The 21,562-nt window shown below is 39.2% G+C and overlaps 5 protein-coding genes across 5 annotated transcripts; 2 read left to right on the forward strand and 3 right to left on the reverse strand.

Moving 5' to 3' along the window:
- The first annotated feature begins 1,459 nt into the window (after positions 1–1,459).
- On the forward strand, positions 1,460–2,963 carry LOC110771454 (palmitoyl-monogalactosyldiacylglycerol delta-7 desaturase, chloroplastic-like). The gene is made up of 5 exons (XM_021975757.2): positions 1,460–1,798; positions 1,888–2,028; positions 2,171–2,314; positions 2,395–2,501; positions 2,586–2,963. The coding sequence occupies exons 1-5, from the start codon at positions 1,520–1,522 to the stop codon at positions 2,842–2,844; spliced, it is 930 nt and encodes a 309-aa protein (XP_021831449.2). The 5' UTR covers positions 1,460–1,519; the 3' UTR covers positions 2,845–2,963.
- Positions 2,964–4,607: 1,644 nt separating this feature from the next.
- Positions 4,608–6,810, reverse strand: LOC110771430 (glucan endo-1,3-beta-glucosidase 13). Its single transcript, XM_021975727.2, has 3 exons — positions 6,617–6,810; positions 5,194–6,516; positions 4,608–4,881 (listed from the first exon to the last, which is right to left on the reverse strand). The coding sequence occupies exons 1-3, from the start codon at positions 6,702–6,704 to the stop codon at positions 4,847–4,849; spliced, it is 1,446 nt and encodes a 481-aa protein (XP_021831419.2). The 5' UTR covers positions 6,705–6,810; the 3' UTR covers positions 4,608–4,846.
- Positions 6,811–8,514: 1,704 nt separating this feature from the next.
- Positions 8,515–10,155, forward strand: LOC110771462 (small ubiquitin-related modifier 1). The gene is made up of 3 exons (XM_021975766.2): positions 8,515–8,710; positions 9,555–9,704; positions 9,848–10,155. The coding sequence occupies exons 1-3, from the start codon at positions 8,633–8,635 to the stop codon at positions 9,914–9,916; spliced, it is 297 nt and encodes a 98-aa protein (XP_021831458.1). The 5' UTR covers positions 8,515–8,632; the 3' UTR covers positions 9,917–10,155.
- A 158-nt stretch (positions 10,156–10,313) lies between these two features.
- LOC110771433 (G1/S-specific cyclin-E protein) lies at positions 10,314–15,655 on the reverse strand. Its single transcript, XM_021975730.2, has 10 exons — positions 15,186–15,655; positions 14,932–15,023; positions 14,406–14,538; positions 14,031–14,300; positions 13,754–13,943; positions 12,310–13,527; positions 11,952–12,190; positions 11,783–11,856; positions 10,987–11,095; positions 10,314–10,755 (listed from the first exon to the last, which is right to left on the reverse strand). Exons 2-10 carry the CDS (start codon positions 14,985–14,987, stop codon positions 10,723–10,725), a joined length of 2,322 nt encoding a protein of 773 aa, XP_021831422.1. The 5' UTR covers positions 14,988–15,023; positions 15,186–15,655; the 3' UTR covers positions 10,314–10,722.
- Positions 15,656–18,222: 2,567 nt separating this feature from the next.
- Positions 18,223–21,556, reverse strand: AUG2 (HAUS augmin-like complex subunit). Its single transcript, XM_021975717.2, has 6 exons — positions 21,350–21,556; positions 20,866–20,991; positions 20,673–20,777; positions 19,597–19,665; positions 19,184–19,297; positions 18,223–18,737 (listed from the first exon to the last, which is right to left on the reverse strand). Exons 1-6 carry the CDS (start codon positions 21,470–21,472, stop codon positions 18,387–18,389), a joined length of 888 nt encoding a protein of 295 aa, XP_021831409.1. The 5' UTR covers positions 21,473–21,556; the 3' UTR covers positions 18,223–18,386.
- Positions 21,557–21,562: the final 6 nt, after the last annotated feature.

The following is a 21,562-nucleotide window of genomic DNA, read 5'->3' on the forward strand; positions in this document are numbered from 1 at the left end:
TCTCTTCTTCTCTCTCTCTGTTTCTCTTTTTTCTTCTTTTTCTTCTTTTTCTCCTTTTCTCTCTTTCCTCCTCTTTTCTTCTTCTTTTCCTTCGCATGGCTGTTTCTTTTTCTTTTTCTTTCCTTCTTTGTTCCTCATTTCTTCTCTCTCCAAAAGCTACTGTGACTGCAAGATGGTCTCCGAGCTCACTCTAGCTTCGTTTGGCTTTAAATTACGGAAATTGCACTAAAACCTTCCCCATTCTTGTACGGATGCAACTGGGAAAGCTGGATCATCGGGCTCGAGTGCTCTGTGTTGCTCAAGGTAGAGAGAGGCCTGGGAATGGATTGGAACCCCATCATAATTGTAGTTCGTGGGTCGGGTCAAACTCGACTGCTGATGGGTTTAAGGGGTGGTCCGATTCCGATAATGGAGAAGATGCATTGGATTCACAGAGGAGGAAATGGTTTGGAGGTAATGCTTGTTTGAATAGATTGCCGTTTTCTTTTTACCTCTTTTGCTCTGTATGGCTAGTGACACTTGTGGAGTAGTTTGCTCACAGGGACTGTGGGAGCTAGAGTAGCAGGAGCCGTTTTTGTTGTGGGGCTTACTTTTGCAGCATTATCTTTGGGAAAACAAAACAATTCCAGTGAGGAGAGAAGAAGAAATGAGGAACAAAGAAGGAAAGAGGAAGAAAAAGAAACGGCCATGCGAAGGAAAAGAAGAAGAAAAGAGGAGGAAAGAGAGAAAAGGAGAAAAAGAAGAAAAAAAAGAGAAACAGCGAGAGAGAAGAAGAGAAGAAAAGAACGGGCGGAGAGAAAGAAGAAAGAAGAAAAGAAAGAGAGAAGGGAAGGAAATAAAAAATATTTTTTAAATATAATTTTGGATTGATTTGACGATTATATCCTTGGATTTAACAGTTTTTTTGACGGAGGGACTATTTAAGAGTACTTATATTAACGTTAGGGACCATGAGTGATACAAAAAAACTTTAAGGACGCAATGTGATAATTTCGCAAAGGTCAGGGACGTTTTGTGATAATAAACCTTTTGAAAAAGCAATAAGGGCATTATGGGAAAAATGAAAAAATCATTAAAAGGAACAGTCTTTTTTTTTTTCCAAAGTAGCTTTGAGAAACTGGGTCCAACCTGCTTTGAAAAACTGCTTTGGATGACCTGAGATTTTAAAATAAGCTGAGTTGATTTCTTTCACCAAACACTTTCAGTTGCAAAAATTATTTTTAAAGCCACTTGTTTTTAAAGCACGGTACTCCCAAACGCTACCTAAACCAACGCCCAACTAACACACACATAATTTGGCGCTCTTAGCATTATTATTCTGAATTAAAAAAGATATCAAGAAAGAAATTGCATGGCCCACCCAACTTCAGATCAGACTATGAGCACCGTTTAGTCTATATAATACGCAAACACCATCATTCATTCCCATGCAATCTCGTCATAACAACCGTATTGTAACCAAAATTTGCTACTCATCACAACGAAGAAGCAATAGAAGCAGCATCGGTTGTGTCTCCAAATGGGAGATTGGGTGGCGCAGTGGAGGGTGGAGTTTTTGGGGAGGGAGTGGAACTTCGTGGACATAGGCTCAGTGGTTGTGGTTTTGGGTCTGCATTGCCTTACACTTTTGGCTCCATTTCATTTCAACTGGCCTGCATTTTGGGCGGCTGTGGCTCTCTACTTTGTCACAGGTGTTAGTGTGAATCTGTCTTACCATAGGCAGCTTTCTCACCGGAGTTTTAAGCTTCCCAAATGGCTTGAATACTTGTTTGCCTATTGTGCTGTTCTATCATTTCAGGTGTGTATTTATCTATATAATTTTAGTATAACAAAACTTTCTTTTTTATATATATATAGACTCATTCTTCCTGTTGAATCTGTTTGCAGAGAAGTCCACTAGAATGGGTGAGCATACACCGATCTCACCACCAATTTACAGACACATTAAAAGACCCTCATAGTCCCGTTCGGGGATTTTGGTATAGTCACATGGGTTGGATCTTCGATTATCGTTCTCGATTTGGAAGTGTATGAAATTCTTTATCTCTCGCTAGTTGTACACAATATTAATATTCTTAATCAGGTGATTAAAATGATCAAAACACATAGTTGTATACAACCGGGTAACCCAACATGGAAAATATTGACATCCTAGTTTGAAAATTTGCAGTATGAAGCACGACTAAAGAACGTTGGAGATTTGAAAAGGGAACCGTTCTACATATTTCTTCACTATACGTACCCCCTTCATGCAATTGGTTTTGGTGTTGTGCTGTATGCTGTGGGAGGACTACCCTTTTTGGTTTGGGGACTGGTAAAATAATGGTTCTTGTAAATAATGGGTTTCTTCCACGTGCTAATTTATCAAAAGGCTTACACATTTGATGTTTGTAGGGTGTGAGGTCGGTAGTTTTTCTCCACGCTACATTTGGGATCAATTCAATTTGCCACACATGGGGACAAGTGGTGTGGGATACTGGTGATTTGTCCAGAAACAACTGGTATATATGTATAGTAGCTTCTATATTAATTTAGATATGATGTTCTCTTAGTCAATATAATGAATGAATTTGAAAGTGTTTTAGGTTAATTGGATTGATGGCACATGGAGAAGGTTGGCACAATAATCACCATGCTTTTGAACAATCAGCTCGGCACGGCCTGGAATGGTGGCAAGTTGATGTTACTTGGTATGTCATAAGATTTCTTGAAGCTATTGGTTTGGCAACAGACGTAAAGCTCCCTACTGAGACTCAGATGAAACGAAGAGCTTTAACTGTCAACAACAAAATCAGTGAGGAAAAGGATGAGGCAAAAGTGATCAACAATGGAAAGCTCGAATAAATAACTATGTATAATGGAAACTTAAATTTACTAAGCTATGAACATTTGAAGTGATGAAAATAAATAAATAAATATTGTCCTCTTGTTGAGGTAAATGTTGCTTCACTTACTAAGCTATGAACATTTGAAGTGATGAAAATAAATAAATAAATAAGTTCCCTATTCTATTGTATTTTTAGTTATAACTAAATTACTTTATTTTAATATGCTAAATAAATACTTCATTTAGCCTTATATTTTTTAACAAATATTCATGGATTGGCCATTGCACGCATTTATATTCTTAGTAAGTTTGTACGTAAGGTAAATTTAGCCCACTCTAGTTTGAAATCCTGGATCTATCCCTACTTCACTTCACATGGAGATTGAGGTAGTGATTGAGTTGTAGCATAAAACGGAGAGATGGTTATGTCTAAATATGCTAGTTTTATTTTTTTTAATTTCCTTTCCTTTTGGCTACGATATGTTTTGCTTTCGTATAGTTTATTTCGAATACTAAATGGTACATACGACGGAGTTTAATCCAACAATCCAATAATAACTCTGTATTGGATCGAACGGCTAATAAGGACGCCCTCACTATAACCCCCTCGTGCCATCAAACTACGAATCATTCTATAGTGAGGACCTTATATATGGCAATTTGGTGAGATTCTATCTCTTAACCGTGGGATCAGGCTAACCAATTTGATTTGACGGTTAAGAAACCCCTCACTATAGAGTTCTTGATCAAACCACCTCCTCAAGAAGTATGTCTGGCCAGCATTACGAACACAAGCACATACCCACCAAACCAAGCTCATATGGACTCAAGACACTTGGTCTTCTTCATGGCGGTCCAGTAAGCCCAGTCAATGCGCTCAGCAAAAAGCCCAAACACATTGATATCAGAAGTGAGACCGTATGAGTCGTTCAAACCGCCCAAATCAAACGAATTCGAGGGATTTACAAAATAAATAAAAAAGTGTAATCTTAAACCGGGAAATTAAACGAATCCGAGCGATTTACATAGAAAGTGTAATCTTAAACCGAGCTGAATTAAATAATAATTTACTTTGGTTTGGTTTGGTTTAGTATTTTTTTTTGGTTTCAACCCTAAATAATGGAGGAAGAGAGAAAGAGAATATAATGTACCGCAGTGGGTAGTGGGATGAAACGTGAAAATAGAGTTGGGTGGTCCCTATATCACATGGGAGAACCAGAAATTACAAGAAAAATTGGGACACCTTTTGGGTAGTCGTGAAAGTCCATCGTCGATTGTACCTGCTTTTCAGTAAGATGCATCGTACAAATTTGTTGTCACTTGTCTCATAGCCAGCTATATATATATATTATTACTCTTAATTTATTGTTACTTGTAATGTTTAGGGTGATAATGGCCCCCTTACACTGAAATACCATGCCACTAATTTGAGTACTGCGCCGCCATGCACATTGCCCCCACTAATCTAATCTGATTTAAGCAAGGCATGTTCGTGCTTAATTGTTATTATTTAATAACATTATGTGAAGGTGACGGGAACAGGCACACTCGAAAATGTGCAAGGGGTTTGGTTTCAGAGAGTTGAGTTTGTGGCAATCCCTCTCTTGACAGCCATCTGTGTCCCAATTGTTTTTCACGTGCCCAGTTCAGACTCAGAGTCTCCATCACCTTGTTTTGTCACCGTGCAAAACAATCATTGTCCACTTCTCCTCCACACAACTCCAACTCATCAAATTATCTAAATACAACTTATTTTTATATAGTAAAAAGAAAACAGAGATTGATAACTAAGTATATAAAGTTATGAACATAAGAGTCAAAGTTAAATAGTCTGAAACACAAAAGTAGCATACTAAACTACCCAACAATACATACAAAACGAAACCACCACAAAGAATTTCATTTTAAACCAATAAACCCTACTACTTCAGCAATTAGGCTAAAAACCCCTTTGCCCCCAAAATTGCTAAATAAAACCCTCCTGCCTGCCTGCCTGCCTGCCTTCTTCTTCAGTGGGGTTCAGTATCCAGTGGGCAGCTCACATTTCCCATACTCTGCAACCAAAAACATAAAAACAACATCATTATATTTTACCCAAAAAAGCATTATCAATATAAAGCAAAATCAATGCTCTTTTCTCCAATCTACCCTCGGTAACACCAATGTGTAAACAGTAAAAGATGAACACAACCCCCAATAAATCATGATCACGTGATGTCATTTGACCACGCGTGCACCATTTTCCCAACATCTCGTGGACCAAGAGTCAAGGTTTCACACGGCAGCGCATTTTAGTATCATAACCATATTATTTCACTAACATGCACCAGTGCGTAATGAAAAATTACAGTCAGTAAAGTACTTACTGGGTGGTTGAGAGACCACGTAGGCCGCCCCGCCAAAATAACACGTGCCGACCCCACGTGCCTTCTTTTGATAGTAACTGTTGAAAGCGTACGATGCGTGGGCCTCCAGTGTGTTAGGATCGTAACACGCGGAGCCTGGCTGGATCTGATGGCAGTTTGCCCCGCCCTCACCGCAAGCGTAGTCTAGAGCCGCCTGCAGCTTCTCCTTCCCAGCCTCACCATTCGCCACGCACCACGTGTTCCCGGTCAAACTCTTCGACACGTCACCTCCCCCATTGACCGGTGCTGTCACGTGTTGGTTTCCAGCGACAGGCGACCGGTGGTCGTGGTAGTTCTTCAACCCTTCCACGGTAAACGGTATATCGTAAACTTTGCGTTCGTTGGGGAAGAAGAGGCCGTAGTTTCTCTCTGATGTGGGTCCGTTTTTCCTGTCCTCGTTAAACAGAGCGAAGAGATAGACGGTCAAATCTGCCTTTGGCCTCAGGGGGGTCCCACCGCCGGTTAAGATCCGCCGGACGAGGTTGCCGTTGTAGGCAGCTGCGTTCTCCAAGCTAGCACCTACCTCGTTCTCATCACCCTTGGAAGGCCAGCCGGTTTCTGATACGACCATGTTAATGTCGTCGTATTTTAAAGCCGACATGGCAGCAAAAACGGCGTCGATCTGAGCGTCGAAGAGACTGAGGTAACGGAGACCGTTACCGGCGTCAACTACGCCAGGGTTTTCACGGAAGAGAGCATAGTCCAGTGAGATGACGTCGGCGTTTGACTCGTAAGCGAAATAAGGGTAGGCGTTGACCATGAGGTAGGACCCGGTTTGACGGAGGAACTCGAGCATGGGCTTGAAAACGGTTTCGACGAGTTCGGGTCGGAACGACCCGGCTGAAGCAGGGTAGGAGTTTTGAAGGGCGCTCAGGGCAATGGGGGAGGAAACTTTGATGGCGGAGTGGATGTCGAAGTGGATGAGAGCTGTGTGGATGTTTTTCATGGCGGGGATGAGGAACTTGGTGGTGTTGTGGGTGTCGACGAAGACCTCGTTGCCGACGGCAATGGCTTCGATTTGAGTGTTGGGGTGGTAAGCGACGACGTTTCGCTGGACCCAGTTGGTGGCGAAGGACTGGGACTTGGCGACGGAGGAGAGGAGCTCGTTAGGGACGTCGACGGTGGCCTTGATGTTGGATCCGGCGAGAGCTCGGAGTACGGCCGGGTCGGAGTCGAAGACCTTGACCCGCTCCAAGCCCTGGGACTTAAGAAGCTGCACCACCTTATACGCCGACGGAAGATCGTCAGCGATTCTGCCGTAGTTCACTCCTACAGAAGCTGCATCTGCAAAATGTAGCACAAAACGACAAAATATAAAAAAAATGAAAAACCCAAGCACCATTTCAAGATACAGAGAGTTTAATTTGCTCAGCATTTTAGTTACCTGCATGAGATGATAAGACGGAGAGAAGGAGGAGAGATAGAGTGAGGAGGTGGCGGTCCATGCTCTGGTTTTTGGAGAAACAGAGCATTGCAGAGAGAGAGCTGCTTCTTCTTCTTTGTTGTTTCAGGTTTGTATTGTATGCAGCTAATGGGAGAGTGGAGTGAGTGTGGAGAGTGAGGCAGAGGAAGAGGAGAGGGATGGTGCTTTTATGGAGTTAAAAGGAATAACGTGGGGATCGAGATGCGGGACCCACGTGCTTGACAGGGACGGTAAAAAAAGACTCCCAACGGACCAGTCGACTATCTTCTTCTTTTCTCCACTAGGCCTTGTGGGCCCTACGTGGGCCCGCCCTCACGTTCCCCCACAAAATCGACCGTTTTATTTTACGATATAATAACATAAACATGGATTAATAACACTGCTACGCTCCTAGGGTTCATCAAAATTGTGGTTTTATTATTGGACTTTTATTATTTATTTTTAATTTTATGGGTATTTGGGTTGATGAATATTCATTTTCTACTGTTGAGTGTTTGGCTTGGATTGCTTCCACCTGTCCAATCAAATGAGCTGGAAGAATGCAACGGATCTAATTAATTGTACAGTGATATTTGTACATAGGATGCTATGGGGTCCATTTGACTTCGGACGTTTGGGGAATAATCATGAATTTAATTACACCATCATATTATATATATAAATAAATAAATATCTTATGTTTTATTATTATTATTAATCATTTAACTGGTTTTCGAACGTTGGCTGCTACTACAAGCAATGGAACCGCTTAGTCTTAACCGGAAATCGACCGAAAAAGTCTTCACGGGAAAGTCAAGTAACAATTGGAGATAATCATATGGAAATTTTTACTCATCACTCTTCCAAACACTTGACACGTGTATTCGGAAATAATCATAGAAAAGTCAAGTAAACAAGCCAACAATTGGAGATGATGATATCCAAAATAATGCGTGTTTATTGGCTAATGGCATCATGAAAAATGTTTTTGAAGAGAAACCACTTAACTTTAGGCATTCGTTATGTCGAGTTTAGGACATTTGAGATTAGCAAATACGCAAACGTTGAATCCAAAACTTTCCTTAAAGTCTAGATCTTCATGAGTATAGTGACGAACGGAACACGGATGGTTTTTTTATTTTTTTTATTTTTGTGTGTGTGGAGATGTACAATGAACGGATCTCCTCCCCAAGGAGCTAGTATCTTTAAAAAAAGAAATTCTTAAGATCTCTTTAATGAAGGAAGTCTTAGTATCTCTCCCTTGCCAGAACTTCAAAAATATTTCTCCCTTTGAATTTCTTATTGTACACATTCTCCACCCTTTACCCCCTAAACTATCATCCATTAGGTCATAACACCACCACTACACCCCAAAAAGCCAACTTATGCATATATCTATAGAGAAGTTGCTTTCCCTCCCTTTGGCTACATCCCAAAGGTATTTTTTGATCTTGTCCATGAGAGAGACATTACATGCATGTTAGCACATCTAACAAATTGTCATCAATCAATAAATAAAGCAAAAAAAAACAAATACCCTAACATGAGAAGAACTTTTCCTTTGTTTGTTTCTCAAAGCATTAATGAAAGAATATAACACTAAGACTAGACAAAATGTTGTCGTAATTTACCTGACCTTGACCCAAAAACTTATCTTTGGGCCTAGAGGGACCTTGAAGGCCCTATTTATGTAATGGGCTGATTCCAATTTGCCAATTTTGTTGAGTGGGGTTTTTTTTTTTTCTGAAGAAACTTTCAGTGGGTTATCTGAGTTTTTGCACTTTAGCCCAGACCCATGATTTTACGAATGAGACTGTGACACGTGTACAAGCTCTATTGCACTGTGGCACTCAAAAGGCCGTCGGTGGTAGCGCCGTGGTGGTACAACCAAGAAAATAAAAACCAATAGGAGAGAGAGAAGAGAACCCTAATTTCATTCGTTTTACAAAGACTATAGAGAGACCGAGAGAGACAGAGACTCAGAGTCAGAAGACGAAGATGTCGACTCCGCAGCAAGAAGAGGACAAGAAGCCCAACGATCAGGCTGCCCACATCAACCTCAAAGTGAAAGGCCAGGTCCTTATTTCTTATCCCGAACTTCGCCCATCTGAGTTCTTTGGTTGTTTTTTCTTTTTAAATTTTAAATTTTTATGTTTCTTCTGTTGATTGTAGTTTTAGGTTCTTAAAGTTTTGATTTTTAAGAATTAATTGAAGTTGATATGCTGCATGGTCTCTTGGCCTTTTTAGGGGTCTTTTTCGCAAAATGCCTGCATATGTTTGTATATCCTTTTTTATTCATAAAGATTGTCAGTTTAATTTTAATAGGATTCAGATTGTATGATTTCTGAGAAAGCTGACCACGGGAAAGAAAATGCATAAGAGGGTTGTTGTTTTTCAATTCTCACAGCCTAGTTTTTGTTTGGCTTAAGGTATTTAGATCCTGATTAGGCTGTGTTTGGTTGCTGTTTTATGCTTATATCTGTGGTCCATCATCTCTTCTTCTAATTCCGGCTGTATTTCATTTATCCTTTTATTATTTTGTAATACTATTGTTTTTTATTCTTGCCCATTATGATGATTTTGCTTCCTAAGTAATTGAATTGTGTGTGTTCTTATCTGCTTGCAGTATGCTAGTCATTGTTCTATATTGTCTTTTGTCATGATAATAAGATAGTGGGTGATTTGTTTGGTGAGTTGCATTTAGTTCCATTTATTTATGTCTCCATTCCTTAACTTTACTGTCTTGTGTTAATTTAATTCCATTTTTGCAATAGAGTTTGAGATTTTCTTGTTGGTGATTCCAAAAGTATTGAATCATAATCTACGAATTTGTTTGTGAGTGTTATGCTCTCAAGATAGTGATTATTGTCGTGAAAACTTTGGTGAGCAGATGAATGATGATTTTGTATTTCATTTGCAGGATGGGAATGAAGTGTTTTTCAGGATCAAAAGAAGCACTCAACTGAAGAAGCTTATGAATGCATATTGTGATCGCCAGTCTGTGGAGCTGAATTCAATTGCCTTCTTGTTTGATGGTCGCCGTCTACGAGCAGAGCAGACGCCTGATGAGGTCCCTCTCTCTTCTATCACATTTACATAATTTACATGTGTCTCCTCATACACACACGAGCGTTCACTTGGAACCACTTGTGTACACAGTCACTCATGTTTTCTGCAAGATAATGAATTGTTTGTATTGTTTCCTTGTTTCAGCTGGAAATGGAGGATGGTGATGAGATTGATGCAATGCTTCATCAAACTGGAGGAGCCGTACAGATTTGATACTATATGCTCTTATTGGAAGGAAGCTGTTATTATGATGAAGAGCACTGTGTTCTATGGATCTAGGGTATCAAGCATTAGGTTTTTAGTTTTGTACAAGACCTTTTGTAGTAGTATTTTGATTAAGTAAATTGATGTGGAACTTGGCATCTGAGTATGGTTTTCCTTTCAATTTCGTAGTCTTGTGTAGCAAGGCTGTATTTTAATCCAATTAGAATTTGATATATAATTTCTACTCACATAGTGTTTCCATTGTTATCCCTTTTGCTCTCCTGTTTTTTCGTTCTTCGTAAAAATTTTGACTGCCTAAACGATTACCATAATTTAATGAAATCTTTTGTTAGCATCAATGGATTGCAATTGTTTAACATATGCATACGAATTGAAAGATTAGATAGGGACCTGAATCTAATCAGATTAATAAAAAAAAGAATGATGATTTCAATTTTATAGTCCAATTATGATGCGAATCAGATTATGTAGAAGAAAGTTCCTTATGATACATTATGTACAAATATAAAGATTGTCTGCCCCAACAATTAACAAGTGGAAACAAAGACTGAAAAGAATGAAAGAAAAAAAAACGAAGCTCTTCCTGTGGTATTAACATGTCGCAGTCACTACATCTCACGAAGCTCTTCCTGTGGTATTAACATGTCGTCATTGCTACGTCTCTTACATATTCTTCTTTGGCCAAATGCATCTCTTACATTGTTCAAGTCAAGGTTGTGTTTTTACACGGTGTCGCTGGCACTTCTCAAACAAAGTACTCTCTTGACTGTGTTCCTCCAAAAACTATCCAAACCCTACTCAAGGTTGATTTTCCTTCTTAATTCTGACTGCAAAGCCAAAACCAAAATATAATAGGTTTATGTTTAGGAGCATGCAGACTCAGGAATAAGAAAAGAAAAAGTGAAAACACATGTGTTAACTTATGTTGATAGCAACTATGAAACACATATTGTGTGTGCAAAATGACTGTACATGTGCCTAGCAAGTGTATTCTGTGCTGCAATCTTGTGCAGGGAAGTGAAATCCATAATCTAAAATTCACACATTAGACTACTAACCAGATTCCGTGTCTCAACGGTCGGCTTGCTACATCGTGAATCTTCACGCCGTGATCTCCGGGTTCGACCCAATAATCTTTGGATAAACTCTTGTATATGATTATAAATGCTGTAACCATCACATAAAATAACCATCAGCAAGGCAAAGGAAATTATTTGCATGCAGACTGAAAGAAACGGATTATTATTCGTCATGCTATAAGCCGGAAGCCAGCAATAGAAGTTCAAAACAATAAGTTTAAAAAGAACATGTATATATAAATAAATAAAAAGGTTAATAGTATCTTCCAAGGCCACCACTGACCACCATTTTTCCATTATAAGTGATCTCCCAAGATTCTTAAGGGCAGTTGCCCCAACACTACTGCACAAGTCAAAAACCCTTCAAATCTTGCATATTTTCCAAAGCAAATGTCCAGCACAACCCCCACAATCAGGGAGGACAGCTACAATGAGGCTGTTCTGAGTTCTATGGTCTGATAAACCCAATTCTGAAAAACTTTATTTATCCTTTTTTCTTTTTCTTTTTAGTTGCTATTTTCAGATTTCCACTTTGGCCTAAATATCTAATTGAATATGTACATTATCACAGTGGTATAGTGCAAGATATTACCATGAAACTTTGTAATGATGCCGAAATTAGCCATCAGCATATATTGTCCTAGCTATCAAATAAAGTTTAGCAATGGCTTAAGCAACCATGACAAACGTCTATGCATCAAAAAAAGCTAGAGAGCAGAAAAATGCAGATCACTAAACAAGATGTAAGTAGTGCTAAAGAAAAGAATAAGCATACCTAAGGCGATGCCTGTTACAAGCTATGAAGAATGCAACAAAACCATTTAAGATACTCCGGATCGCACGGAAAACCTGAAACCCAAAAAGAAAAGAATGGTGATCAATAAAACCATCTACCTGACATTGTCAAAAGGCATAACTGCAATTTTATACTTTCTCTTCCAAACCTGAGAAAAGAGGTCATTCCAAAGTGAACGCCATATGGAAACTTCAACCGTTCTCACAGTTGCCTGAGAGGCTGAAGCAAACTGGAATATGCTGCTAGTAAACTGCCATATGTCTCGAAGCGTGTCATATATACAGGCACAAATAAAAGCTAGGACATTGGCTACTGCAACGACCATGCGAACCGGAGCATAGACTATTTCCCATAGCATCCTCAACATAGGGTATACAATGGAAGTTCCTGCAACACAATGCAAACAAGACTACACGCAATTAATACAAGATTTTTTGTCAATTGTATGACGCCATTGATAATATAACTTAAGAAAAATGGGTGATCCAAAAAATTTGATGACCTACCAATGCTCCAGATGGCCGATAGGAGAAACCATATTGGAACTAGTAAAATCTGTACCAGGTTCCCCACTAGACTGCATGAAGATCCAACCAGAATCCAAATGATTGAACAGAGGCTTTCTATTACTTCAATAAGCACATTCCATACTGGAATGAGGAATCCAAAACACTCCAAAAGAGGTTCTGCCAATGGCTGAGCGAGAACTGAAATAAAGGATCGAGTGGTGCTTCTGATTGTCAGAAACCACTGAACAGCTTTCTGAGAGTTGTGTAGAAATAGCATTGTTCCCAAGTATTTGATCCTTGATATCATCGACCAGGTCTCTATCCAATCAAATAGAGGCCCACAAAGACGAGATGCAGTTACCTTGAGAACTGGAACATTTTTGTATAGGTCATAAAATCCTATTAGAACAGTGACAACTGAGATCAGCACATATAATGCTCTTGCAAGAGGGCACATCCATGGGCGATAGATATGGCAAAACCCTGGGTATGACTGAAGGAAGACAACCCAAGATGGAAGCCCAGCCTCAAGCAAAGTCAGTAACCGAAGATCAGACATTATTATTTCTCTTAGTTTAAATGGGAGGTCGCGGTCATTGAACCTGAACAAAATAAGTACATCCCTGTACTGGGTAGCTTCAACAGCATCTACAGAGTCACTGGTATAGGTATCCACAGTTACTGGTATAGCATCTTCCCTGAACTGGGTAGCTTTAAAAGCATCATCACAGGTTGTCTTCACAGTCTCTGGTATAGCATCTTCACAGTAGCTGGTAAAGGTCTCGGAGTTTTGCATTTCATCTTCACAGTCACAGGTATAGACGTCAGAGTTTTGCATTTCATCTTGGCAGTAACAGGAATAAGCCTCAGAGTTCTGCATTTCATCTTGGCAGTAACAGGAATAGGTCTCAAAATCTTCAGAGTCACTGATATAGGTCTCAGGATTTTGCATTTCCTCGGAATAAGTATCTAGTTCAACTCCAGTGCTGATGGACGTGGTTATTTTCCGTCTCTTATAAGGCCCAGTAGGTGGAGGTGGTGTATGTGCAACACTGGCCCCATTTTCACTGGTTTCCGGATGTACACTATAGTTGCTACTGAGGCAGTGGAGAGAGTTTTCCTCCATAGACAGATTGAGATTTTCTTCAACAACCGGCATAGTTTCTGGATATTCTTCAGCATCTGGATATTCTTTGGCATCAAAGAAGACCTCTCCTGGAAAAGTTTAAAAACAAAAGACCATTGCATACTCATTTTCATTTGTATTAGAGAAATACAGTAGCGTCAGCAGCCATCATGTAGCATAGTGGCACCTATGAAAATCTAACACTTTTTCCAGACAAAGAAATTCTCCAATTATATGTTTATCCAAATTTTCTAATAAACCAACAAAGGAAAAATTTTCAAAAGGAAATTCTCGTTCTGAGCTTCATGAATTTACCTTCTGAGTCCTGTGCAACAGAAACACCCTTGTGGAGACTACCTATGGCAGAATTCAGATACTCTTTCAATTGTAGCTGCTCAGAGATTGTTCCTGAGAACCATGAAGATATACAACTTGCAGCTTGAGCAATACTGTCAAATTCCCATCTTTGCATGAATTTAGCCTCTACAGCCAGTGATGTATCAGTCTGCACGTGACATCAAAACCATATAACACAACAACACTTACAAAGAACTGCAAACAACTATTTAAGGATATAGAAAGGGGGTGATACCTGAAGCTCATTGACGTAATTAATACCTCGAACATTGCTCCATGCAACTTCAAACACAATAAAACCATACAAGGTCCTATGCAACTCCTGGCTTAGAAGCAAAGAAGTCCTTAGTTTCTTTACAGGTAGCAATACCTTCTTCTGAGACTTGATCAACGAGAACCACCTAGCAAACTTCTTTGGTTTTGCAGTCTTGGGTCCGGAGCAAGCATCCTTTCCTTCTGTTCTCAACTTCCGTGCTTTAGAGTTGGCAAAAGGAGATAACCTTGACTGAAAATCAAACAAATATAAACTTTAGTCCTCCATAAAATTGAATTGAAAAAATAAAAAATCATACGTTGAACATTATGGGGGGTGTAGTGACTAGTGAGTGACCTTGGTAACCATCAATTGCCACAAGTGTGCTGACCGTGAGCCTAGCCATGGCCGATTGTCAACCAAGATATAGAATTTCTTGCTTTCAGGGGCCAGGAAAAGGCTAAGATCCGAAACGTAAGACTGCAAGTCTCTGCAATCAAATAGCACAAAACACATCACTTCATAATTTACACAAAAAAGAAAATAAGCAAAAACAGCAGCACATAATATGTTTTCCAGAGGTGAAAAAGCACAAGGTTTTCTCTGCATTTAGCAATACTAAATCAGTATCACAACAAAATACACATACATACACTAGAGCTGAAAATTAGAAACCAGCATCAACTTCACTTGTAAATTGACCTGGTTGTGAGTGTTAAGCAAATTAAAATTTATGCCATAAAACTCAGAATCAAGGCTGCTAAACCACTTCTGGCACAGACTAAAACATGCTTGTTGCCTCAAAACGAGAATAAATTAAGCAAATTAATAACAAATATAATTAGAATTTAAGAAGTACAAATAAGAAATTTAAGATTGTTACCCAATTTGCAAATTGGTGAGGGGGAAAATGCAGCGACCAGCGTCACCTTTCCCCATCACAATAAAGCTTTGCGCCCAATTTGTCACCAATCACTGCTTCACAGAATTCATAAATGCAATTAATACAATACACAATCCAACATATAAATACATACTATGTGTATATCATGCATGCATATGTTGTATGTATGTATGCATTTAACCCCGAGAGAGAGAGAGAGAGAGAGAGAGAGAGAGAGAGAGAGAGAGAGAGACCTTGTTGATGAAGAAGAACGAAATTCCATAGAAAGAAGAGAAAGCAATCACCGGCGAACTTCATAACAGAGACAAAGGCACGCCGAGAAAGAAAGAGAGACAGAGAGAATGGGGAGTCCACCTGGACGAATCAAGGGCGCGGATTGGAGGACGGCGGAGGAGGGAAGCGTTCACATTTCAGAGCAAAGCTTTCATCATCATTTTTATTTTTGGGGCTTTTGTTTAATTAATTCTGGAAAATTCGGTATTTATGAATTGCTTTGCTTGGATTGGAAGGCTAGACGAGAGAGGTGTCGCGTCCGGAGGGAGAGCCAGGGACACGTCTCTAGGGAATTTATGAGGAAGATTGAGGAAGGGGGAGGAGGGCAAAATGGTAAATTCGAATATCCGGATCTCATATGGTTCCTTCCCGCCACCACTATTCTCCTCTAGATTGTCGTTTTGCGTTGCGTGGATGGATAATAAAGTCTGAAATTTCCCAACGGAAGACGAAGACATGCCGGAAACCTCAACGAAACCGAAACCTGGGGAAATAACCGCGCCACTTGTGTGCACAATCTCCACAGGCTATTATCCCCTGCGCTCGTCCGCACGCTCTTTACCGTATGATCAAATCATCTACCGTTCTTCTTGTTTTATTATTAATAAAAAACGGGGTATTAATTACGAAATTGGAAAGCAATGGGTGGATAAAGTCAGTGTCACAGAGAAATAGGTGCCCATTGAATGATTAGGGATAGGGAGGGTGGAGTAAAAGCGCGTAGAGTGGTCCTAAGAAAAAGAATCCACTGGACTAACCCGGAACATGCTGTAGGTTAGTTAATTACACTAACTCACTAATTATCATAAAATACTAGATTAAGAAGCTTCTCACTTTGACATGAATTATATTCCGGTGTGGTGTGAGCCAAGGGCTCTTGTAGAATTTTATGAATGGAATTAGTTATAGTGATTATCATGCCTTGTTGGTTGAGAATTGTATGGTGTGGAAGTTATTTCTATATAAAACTTGAATTTTGCTCACTCTTGGATTCACGCGGTTTGATATCAACATTTTTATAATCAATTTTGTCTTTTGAAATTATTTACCTGTATCCGTAGTTGATACGAACTCTAATCTCATAATTAATGAGATTTTTTGTTGAGTCCACAACAAGAATGAATTTTCAGGCTAAAAGAAACATAAATATAAATATCTTAGGCTAATTAAACTCCTTTCACTTTGGTAATTTGTTAGACCATAATGTATTTTGGCTAGACATGCGGCGTCTGTTGTTAGCTACCCTATGGGTCGCCGCACCCAAACCCTACGCTCTCTCATGGTGCAAGGACCCACCACGATCAGGAATTACAATGATTAACAGTGGGACCCACGATGCCATTGGCCTCATCTGAGCCGAACAACTATGATTTGGCGGTGGGGCCCAGGGAGCCGTTGGAACGGAACCTTATATTTAGCAAGGGGCTAAAACTAAAAGGCTGTCCATAAAAATAAGAGAAGAGGACAGTGAAGCAGCGTATATAGCACGATGTGCATCATGTGGATGGATGGATATATGACAGTTTCATAATTTTGAATTTAGATCTACCTCTCTGGAAAATAAAATACCCAAAGGGCCATGGATGATGCATGTTATCGGAGTTGGATGATAATTCATCTTTATTCTTGTAATTTGCAGCCTGATCTGTCACTGTGGGGCCCAATAAAATACGCTTTGAATTTTTCATCGTTATCAGGATAGGCTCGTGAGAAAATACTAAGTTCATATATTTGCGTAGATGATTGACAGTTGTTGATTAAAAACTAATTGATTGAGGGTCAATTTGTCTAGCTCCTCATGTTGCCAAAAAGATATTATGTTACAATAGAAAAATGACATGAATCATTAATGACATTGAACAGCAATTGAAACATATCCCACAATTTTTAGGCTTTACAGGGACTCTAAGCAAAGTTTGATGATGTTTTTAGAAACTTTGAATGGTATTATGAATGTAAATTTCCTTTCTATGGGCATGACAGGCTGTTGATTGTAATTTGCGGTAAACTTGGTTATTATTAAGATGTTAGGTAGTTCGTTCCTTAGCCGAGAAGGTAACATAACATTGATTGATGGTTTGATGTTGAAATAAAGATGGTTTTTTCAAATTGATGTATTTTTATTTTCATCTGGAGGTTGACTTTTGAGATCATAACTGCAGATTGAATTGGTTTGGTGAATTCTTTGATTAGCTCCTTCCCTCTCCTCGTTTGACAACGTATCGTATGTATGAGAGATTTTCATGCAAATAAGAGAGATATTATTTTTTCCCATTCCCAATCAATAACGCAATGATAAGCATGATAACTTTTCTACGTGTCATTGCATTTTTGGCCCGTGATAACAATTTTTTCTGCATATGTACACCTTTTAAGGCTCGTAGATGTGAAAGGTGCATGGAAATTTGCAAGTTGTTTCCCAGAGAGAGCATATTGAGATGGGTGCATACGCGTATGACCTTTCATTTTCACATTAAAGCTCTATGCATACATGTCCTTCAATGCCACTCAAGGCCCACTTGAAAATAGTTGAAATCAAAAAGGAAAAATTGTTGCATATGATATTAGGTGTGGTAAGATAAGAATCAATTTTCAGACGATAATTATTGTCAGACTCGGAAGTTATACAATAACGAATAAATTGGTCCAAAAAGGGAAAAAAATTGACTATCATCAATTTTACCTCAAAACAGAGAGACTACCATCTACTTGCATAGAACTAATCAGAAGCTGCTGGTGTCTTCTTGAAGTCCTCTAGGAAAAGGCCGAAAGCAAATCAACACCTAGTCGTGATGGGAAAATCCCATCAAATCCACTTCCATAGTATACTCGATAAAAGCAAGCATGAGCTGCCTTATCTTTTTTTTTTTGTCATAAGCATGAGCTGCCTTATCATTCAAGCATACATTTCAAACTAATGTACAAAACCCAGCAGTTATCTGACGTACAGGCCCAGAAAGATTAAAATGGGAGAAGTCAGATGGCATCACTGAAACATTTCGACATAATAGAATACATGTATAGATAGCTGCACAAACTAATGAATGTCTCAATGTGTATAATTGTATTGGATTTTTTTTTTTGCATACTTCTATTATTACAATGACTATTTCACACAAAAACATACATTGAGTAACACGCAACGAGATTCAGCAAATTGACTAAACACCACTCTTTTTAACTGAAGGAGGCCATGATAATCTCCTGTGGCTAGTTCCATCCCCCTCACTGTTTTCATCGTCTGCTTCTTGGTGCTCGACTTCTGGCCTCCTTGAGCTTCTGATAGCTAAGTCATCAAAGCTTGGTTCAGTTCTCCAAGGCGGTGGAGTTACACATTCGGAATCCCCTGGTACTCTTCGGGAGGAATCCTTGCCTGGTGTTATCGGTGAAGATGCGTCACTATGACCAACTCTGAGATGCTGAAGTGTTGAAAATGATTCCCTCATAGCAGACATTGCTTCAAAGAACCGAGTGCACGATGCTAAGGCAACAGGAATTGGACGAAGCATTTCCTGCATCAGTTAAACAAAATGAGGATCATATCATGCAGAAGTAGCTTCCCATGCAATGTAACAAATTTCTTGAATCAACGAGACACTGGAAATTTTATTGGGATGAAATTATTTGATCTATACCATGCCATGAAACTAAAAGTTCTACAACATTAATGAGTTGGCAGGGCAATACTTCATGGGTGATCATATAATCTCATGAACCCCTTAATGAGATCTTTGATATTTGGCTTCTGTATCTTCATGGAAAGAAATTTTATATGACGAATAATTCCTTTAATGCTATTATCAGCAAATTGCAATAGTAACATACTCACGCAGTTGCCAACAATCAAATGTGGTCTAAACCAAACAACATCATGCAACTGGAAAACATAGAAGAACCAAATGCGCGACATGCATGGTCAGTTAATTTGGAAACAAATGAAAAGCTTTGGCATACATACCCCCCAAACTGAAGGAGGTTCCTTAAATGTCTGACTCCACTGGAAATCTGCAACTGATGCTGTCAAGGCCCCATAATCACTAGCAGCCTTCATCAGTAATTCAGAGAATTGTTTCTGCACAGGCCCAAGCAAAAGATACCATAAGCATTAAGAAAACAGTCTTCACTTGATGAGATACCCACATAATCCTTAAGTTTGTCAAAACAGTTGTTTGATGAATCTACACTCTTACAATTCAACAATATGACTTGGATTTAGTTAAAAACACTCTTTAGACTCGTCAAAATAAGATGGCTCTGATATAATCATAGCCTAGAATCTTTAATACAAATCAACTAACAAATTCACAAACTTTGAATAAGAATAAAAATTCAACAGGGATTTTACACTGCTGAACAAAAAGTGCAACCGACCTGATACTCTGCTTCCACTGGAATGCAATCGAGTGAATATGGTTGTTGAAGACGGGCTATGATGCGATCCTGCCAATGATTAGAAAAAATATATATAAATGAGGAGGTATTATTGAGAGACAAAGATACAGGTGAATGAATTCAACTATTTATGCCATAATATACACATATGTATGTGGTACCAAAGAGGAAACCCAGTGTGTAAATTTGTTCTTCTATGTCCACCAGAATTCAATTTTCAAAGAGCATGATAGCCAAAGCATCAGTTCACTATATTACTAGCCTCGACACTAGAGCATAATCTTGAAAAGAAACGCAGCAACTGTTTTTTCTCCTAACTGGTGTGTTATGTGCAAAAGGGACAGCGAGACTGTGGATCATCTGTTTCTGCTTTGTCCTGTTGCCTCTTCCTTGTGGGCTAACTTGTTTCAGGTGGCAGGACTAACGTGGGGTAGCTTCGCATCGTGTAGTGCGGTGCTTGAAGCTAGATTGAACTTCTTTGGTGGTAAGAGGAAGGGTTCAGTGTTGGGAAATTGTGCCATGGTGGCATTTTTTTGGGTAATTTGGGGGGAAAGGAATAGGAGAATTTTTGAGGATGAGGTAGAGCAGCTTTGGGATCATATCCGATTCTGGGCATTGCTATCGGCGTCTGTTTCAGCAGAATTTAGGGAGATTAGCTTTCAGCTTATCCATCTAGATTGGAAAGCCGTAGTTTTGTAATGTAGAGTTTTTTTTTAGCCTTTCTGTTTTGTGTGGCGGCCTTCTTGGCCACCTCTTGTTCCGTTGGTGCTTGTTCTTTTCTGAAATAAAATTATCTTTTAAAAAAAAAAAAAAAAAAATTGAAACGCAGCAACCACTCCAAAAGAGATGTTATAGTCCATTTCATTATTCTCCAGGATGACTTTGTTAGGAACTATTACAGATATCGAAGCATGCACAATGTACAGAATATGCAAATGATACTTAATGTTAAATCATTATATGGTTCGACAAAGACAATGGAAATCTAACATACAGAATGAGAGACTTCAGCAAATCCATTTCAAGAACACAACAACATACCACATAAAATTTACCTTATTCTGAATCACATCTTTCAATATGGTTGTAATCCTTGCTAAAGTTTCACACTTCTTTTCCATTTCACTCGCATGTGTCAAATGTGCTACGTTCTTATCATCCTAAGGATAATATAATTACCAAGTCAGTTCAACAGATAAGATAACGCAGTAAACTGAAAACAGTAAAGCAGAGACTCTAATAGCTCACTTTTCTCCCTTGAAGTTCAACTTGCAGATCTGCTATTTTTCTTTGTACAGAGGTAAGTTCCCTCAGAACCTTTATCAAGTCATCACCCTTCTCACCAGTAGTAGTGGATAGGTTCTGAAGCTCTTCCTACATCAAAAATATGATTGAGCTTTAGTGAAATTCGGAGCATGAAGTGTCCACATTGTAATTGACCAAATGATCAGCTTTGCTCTGGCACAAACATGAAACATTTGACAAAATAATTCATCTATACCCTCTACTGGCTACAGTAAGAGCTTTAGAAAAACTAATTTCCACCTATATGCCCATACCAACACCACCCTACTTGGTTCTTTCATTTTATTTCAATTGGGTGTCTAAAATTAAGCTTAAATATCAAAAGAAGTAGGAAAAGCTAAACTGGGTGGAGCTTATTATGAGCCAAAGTGAGCAAAAAAGAGAAATTGGACATGGAAGACATAGAGAAAGGAGACTGAGGCTTTACCTGGGTAGGAGGAGCGGCAACAGAAAAGCCAAGATCCGAAGCAATGGAGAGAGCGTCGGACATGCCTCCGATGCGTCTCAGAGGCTTCTTCCCAACCCAAGTGCTGTCACTCCCCATCGACATTCCCACACACCCAAACACGCCCTTCCAGCACAATTGCTCTGGCCTTCCAACCACCACTTTCTTCTTGCTTTCAGAGACGGCAATGCGCTG

The sequence above is a fragment of the Prunus avium genome, chromosome 3, assembly GCF_965620075.1.
Source record: "Prunus avium chromosome 3, drPruAviu1.hap1.1, whole genome shotgun sequence".
Taxonomy (NCBI): domain Eukaryota; kingdom Viridiplantae; phylum Streptophyta; class Magnoliopsida; order Rosales; family Rosaceae; genus Prunus; species Prunus avium.

What these genes read in the sequence shown, in the direction of transcription:
- LOC110771462 (XM_021975766.2), top strand. Translation starts at nt 8,633, where the DNA reads ATGTCGACTCCGCAGCAAGAAGAGGACAAGAAGCCCAACGATCAGGCT. An exon ending in ACCTCAAAGTGAAAGGCCAG is followed by an intron (nt 8,711 to 9,554) that starts GTCCTTATTTCT and finishes TTTCATTTGCAG; the next exon opens with GATGGGAATGAAGTGTTTTT. An exon ending in CAGAGCAGACGCCTGATGAG is followed by an intron (nt 9,705 to 9,847) that starts GTCCCTCTCTCT and finishes TCCTTGTTTCAG; the next exon opens with CTGGAAATGGAGGATGGTGA.
- LOC110771433 (XM_021975730.2), bottom strand. Translation starts at nt 14,987, where the DNA reads ATGGGGAAAGGTGACGCTGGTCGCTGCATTTTCCCCCTCACCAATTTG. An exon ending in ATCGGCCATCTGGAGCATTG is followed by an intron (nt 12,191 to 12,309) that starts GTAGGTCATCAA and finishes ATTGTGTTGCAG; the next exon opens with GAACTTCCATTGTATACCCT. An exon ending in TGTAACAGGCATCGCCTTAG is followed by an intron (nt 11,096 to 11,782) that starts GTATGCTTATTC and finishes TGATGGTTACAG; the next exon opens with CATTTATAATCATATACAAG.
- LOC110771430 (XM_021975727.2), bottom strand. Translation starts at nt 6,704, where the DNA reads ATGCTCTGTTTCTCCAAAAACCAGAGCATGGACCGCCACCTCCTCACT. An exon ending in CGTCTTATCATCTCATGCAG is followed by an intron (nt 6,517 to 6,616) that starts GTAACTAAAATG and finishes TACATTTTGCAG; the next exon opens with ATGCAGCTTCTGTAGGAGTG. An exon ending in CGTGGTCTCTCAACCACCCA is followed by an intron (nt 4,882 to 5,193) that starts GTAAGTACTTTA and finishes TTTTGGTTGCAG; the next exon opens with AGTATGGGAAATGTGAGCTG.
- LOC110771454 (XM_021975757.2), top strand. Translation starts at nt 1,520, where the DNA reads ATGGGAGATTGGGTGGCGCAGTGGAGGGTGGAGTTTTTGGGGAGGGAG. An exon ending in ATCGTTCTCGATTTGGAAGT is followed by an intron (nt 2,029 to 2,170) that starts GTATGAAATTCT and finishes GAAAATTTGCAG; the next exon opens with TATGAAGCACGACTAAAGAA. An exon ending in CCTTTTTGGTTTGGGGACTG is followed by an intron (nt 2,315 to 2,394) that starts GTAAAATAATGG and finishes TGATGTTTGTAG; the next exon opens with GGTGTGAGGTCGGTAGTTTT.
- AUG2 (XM_021975717.2), bottom strand. Translation starts at nt 21,472, where the DNA reads ATGTCGATGGGGAGTGACAGCACTTGGGTTGGGAAGAAGCCTCTGAGA. An exon ending in TTGAACTTCAAGGGAGAAAA is followed by an intron (nt 20,778 to 20,865) that starts GTGAGCTATTAG and finishes TATTATCCTTAG; the next exon opens with GATGATAAGAACGTAGCACA. An exon ending in AACCTCCTTCAGTTTGGGGG is followed by an intron (nt 18,738 to 19,183) that starts GTATGTATGCCA and finishes TAACTGATGCAG; the next exon opens with GAAATGCTTCGTCCAATTCC.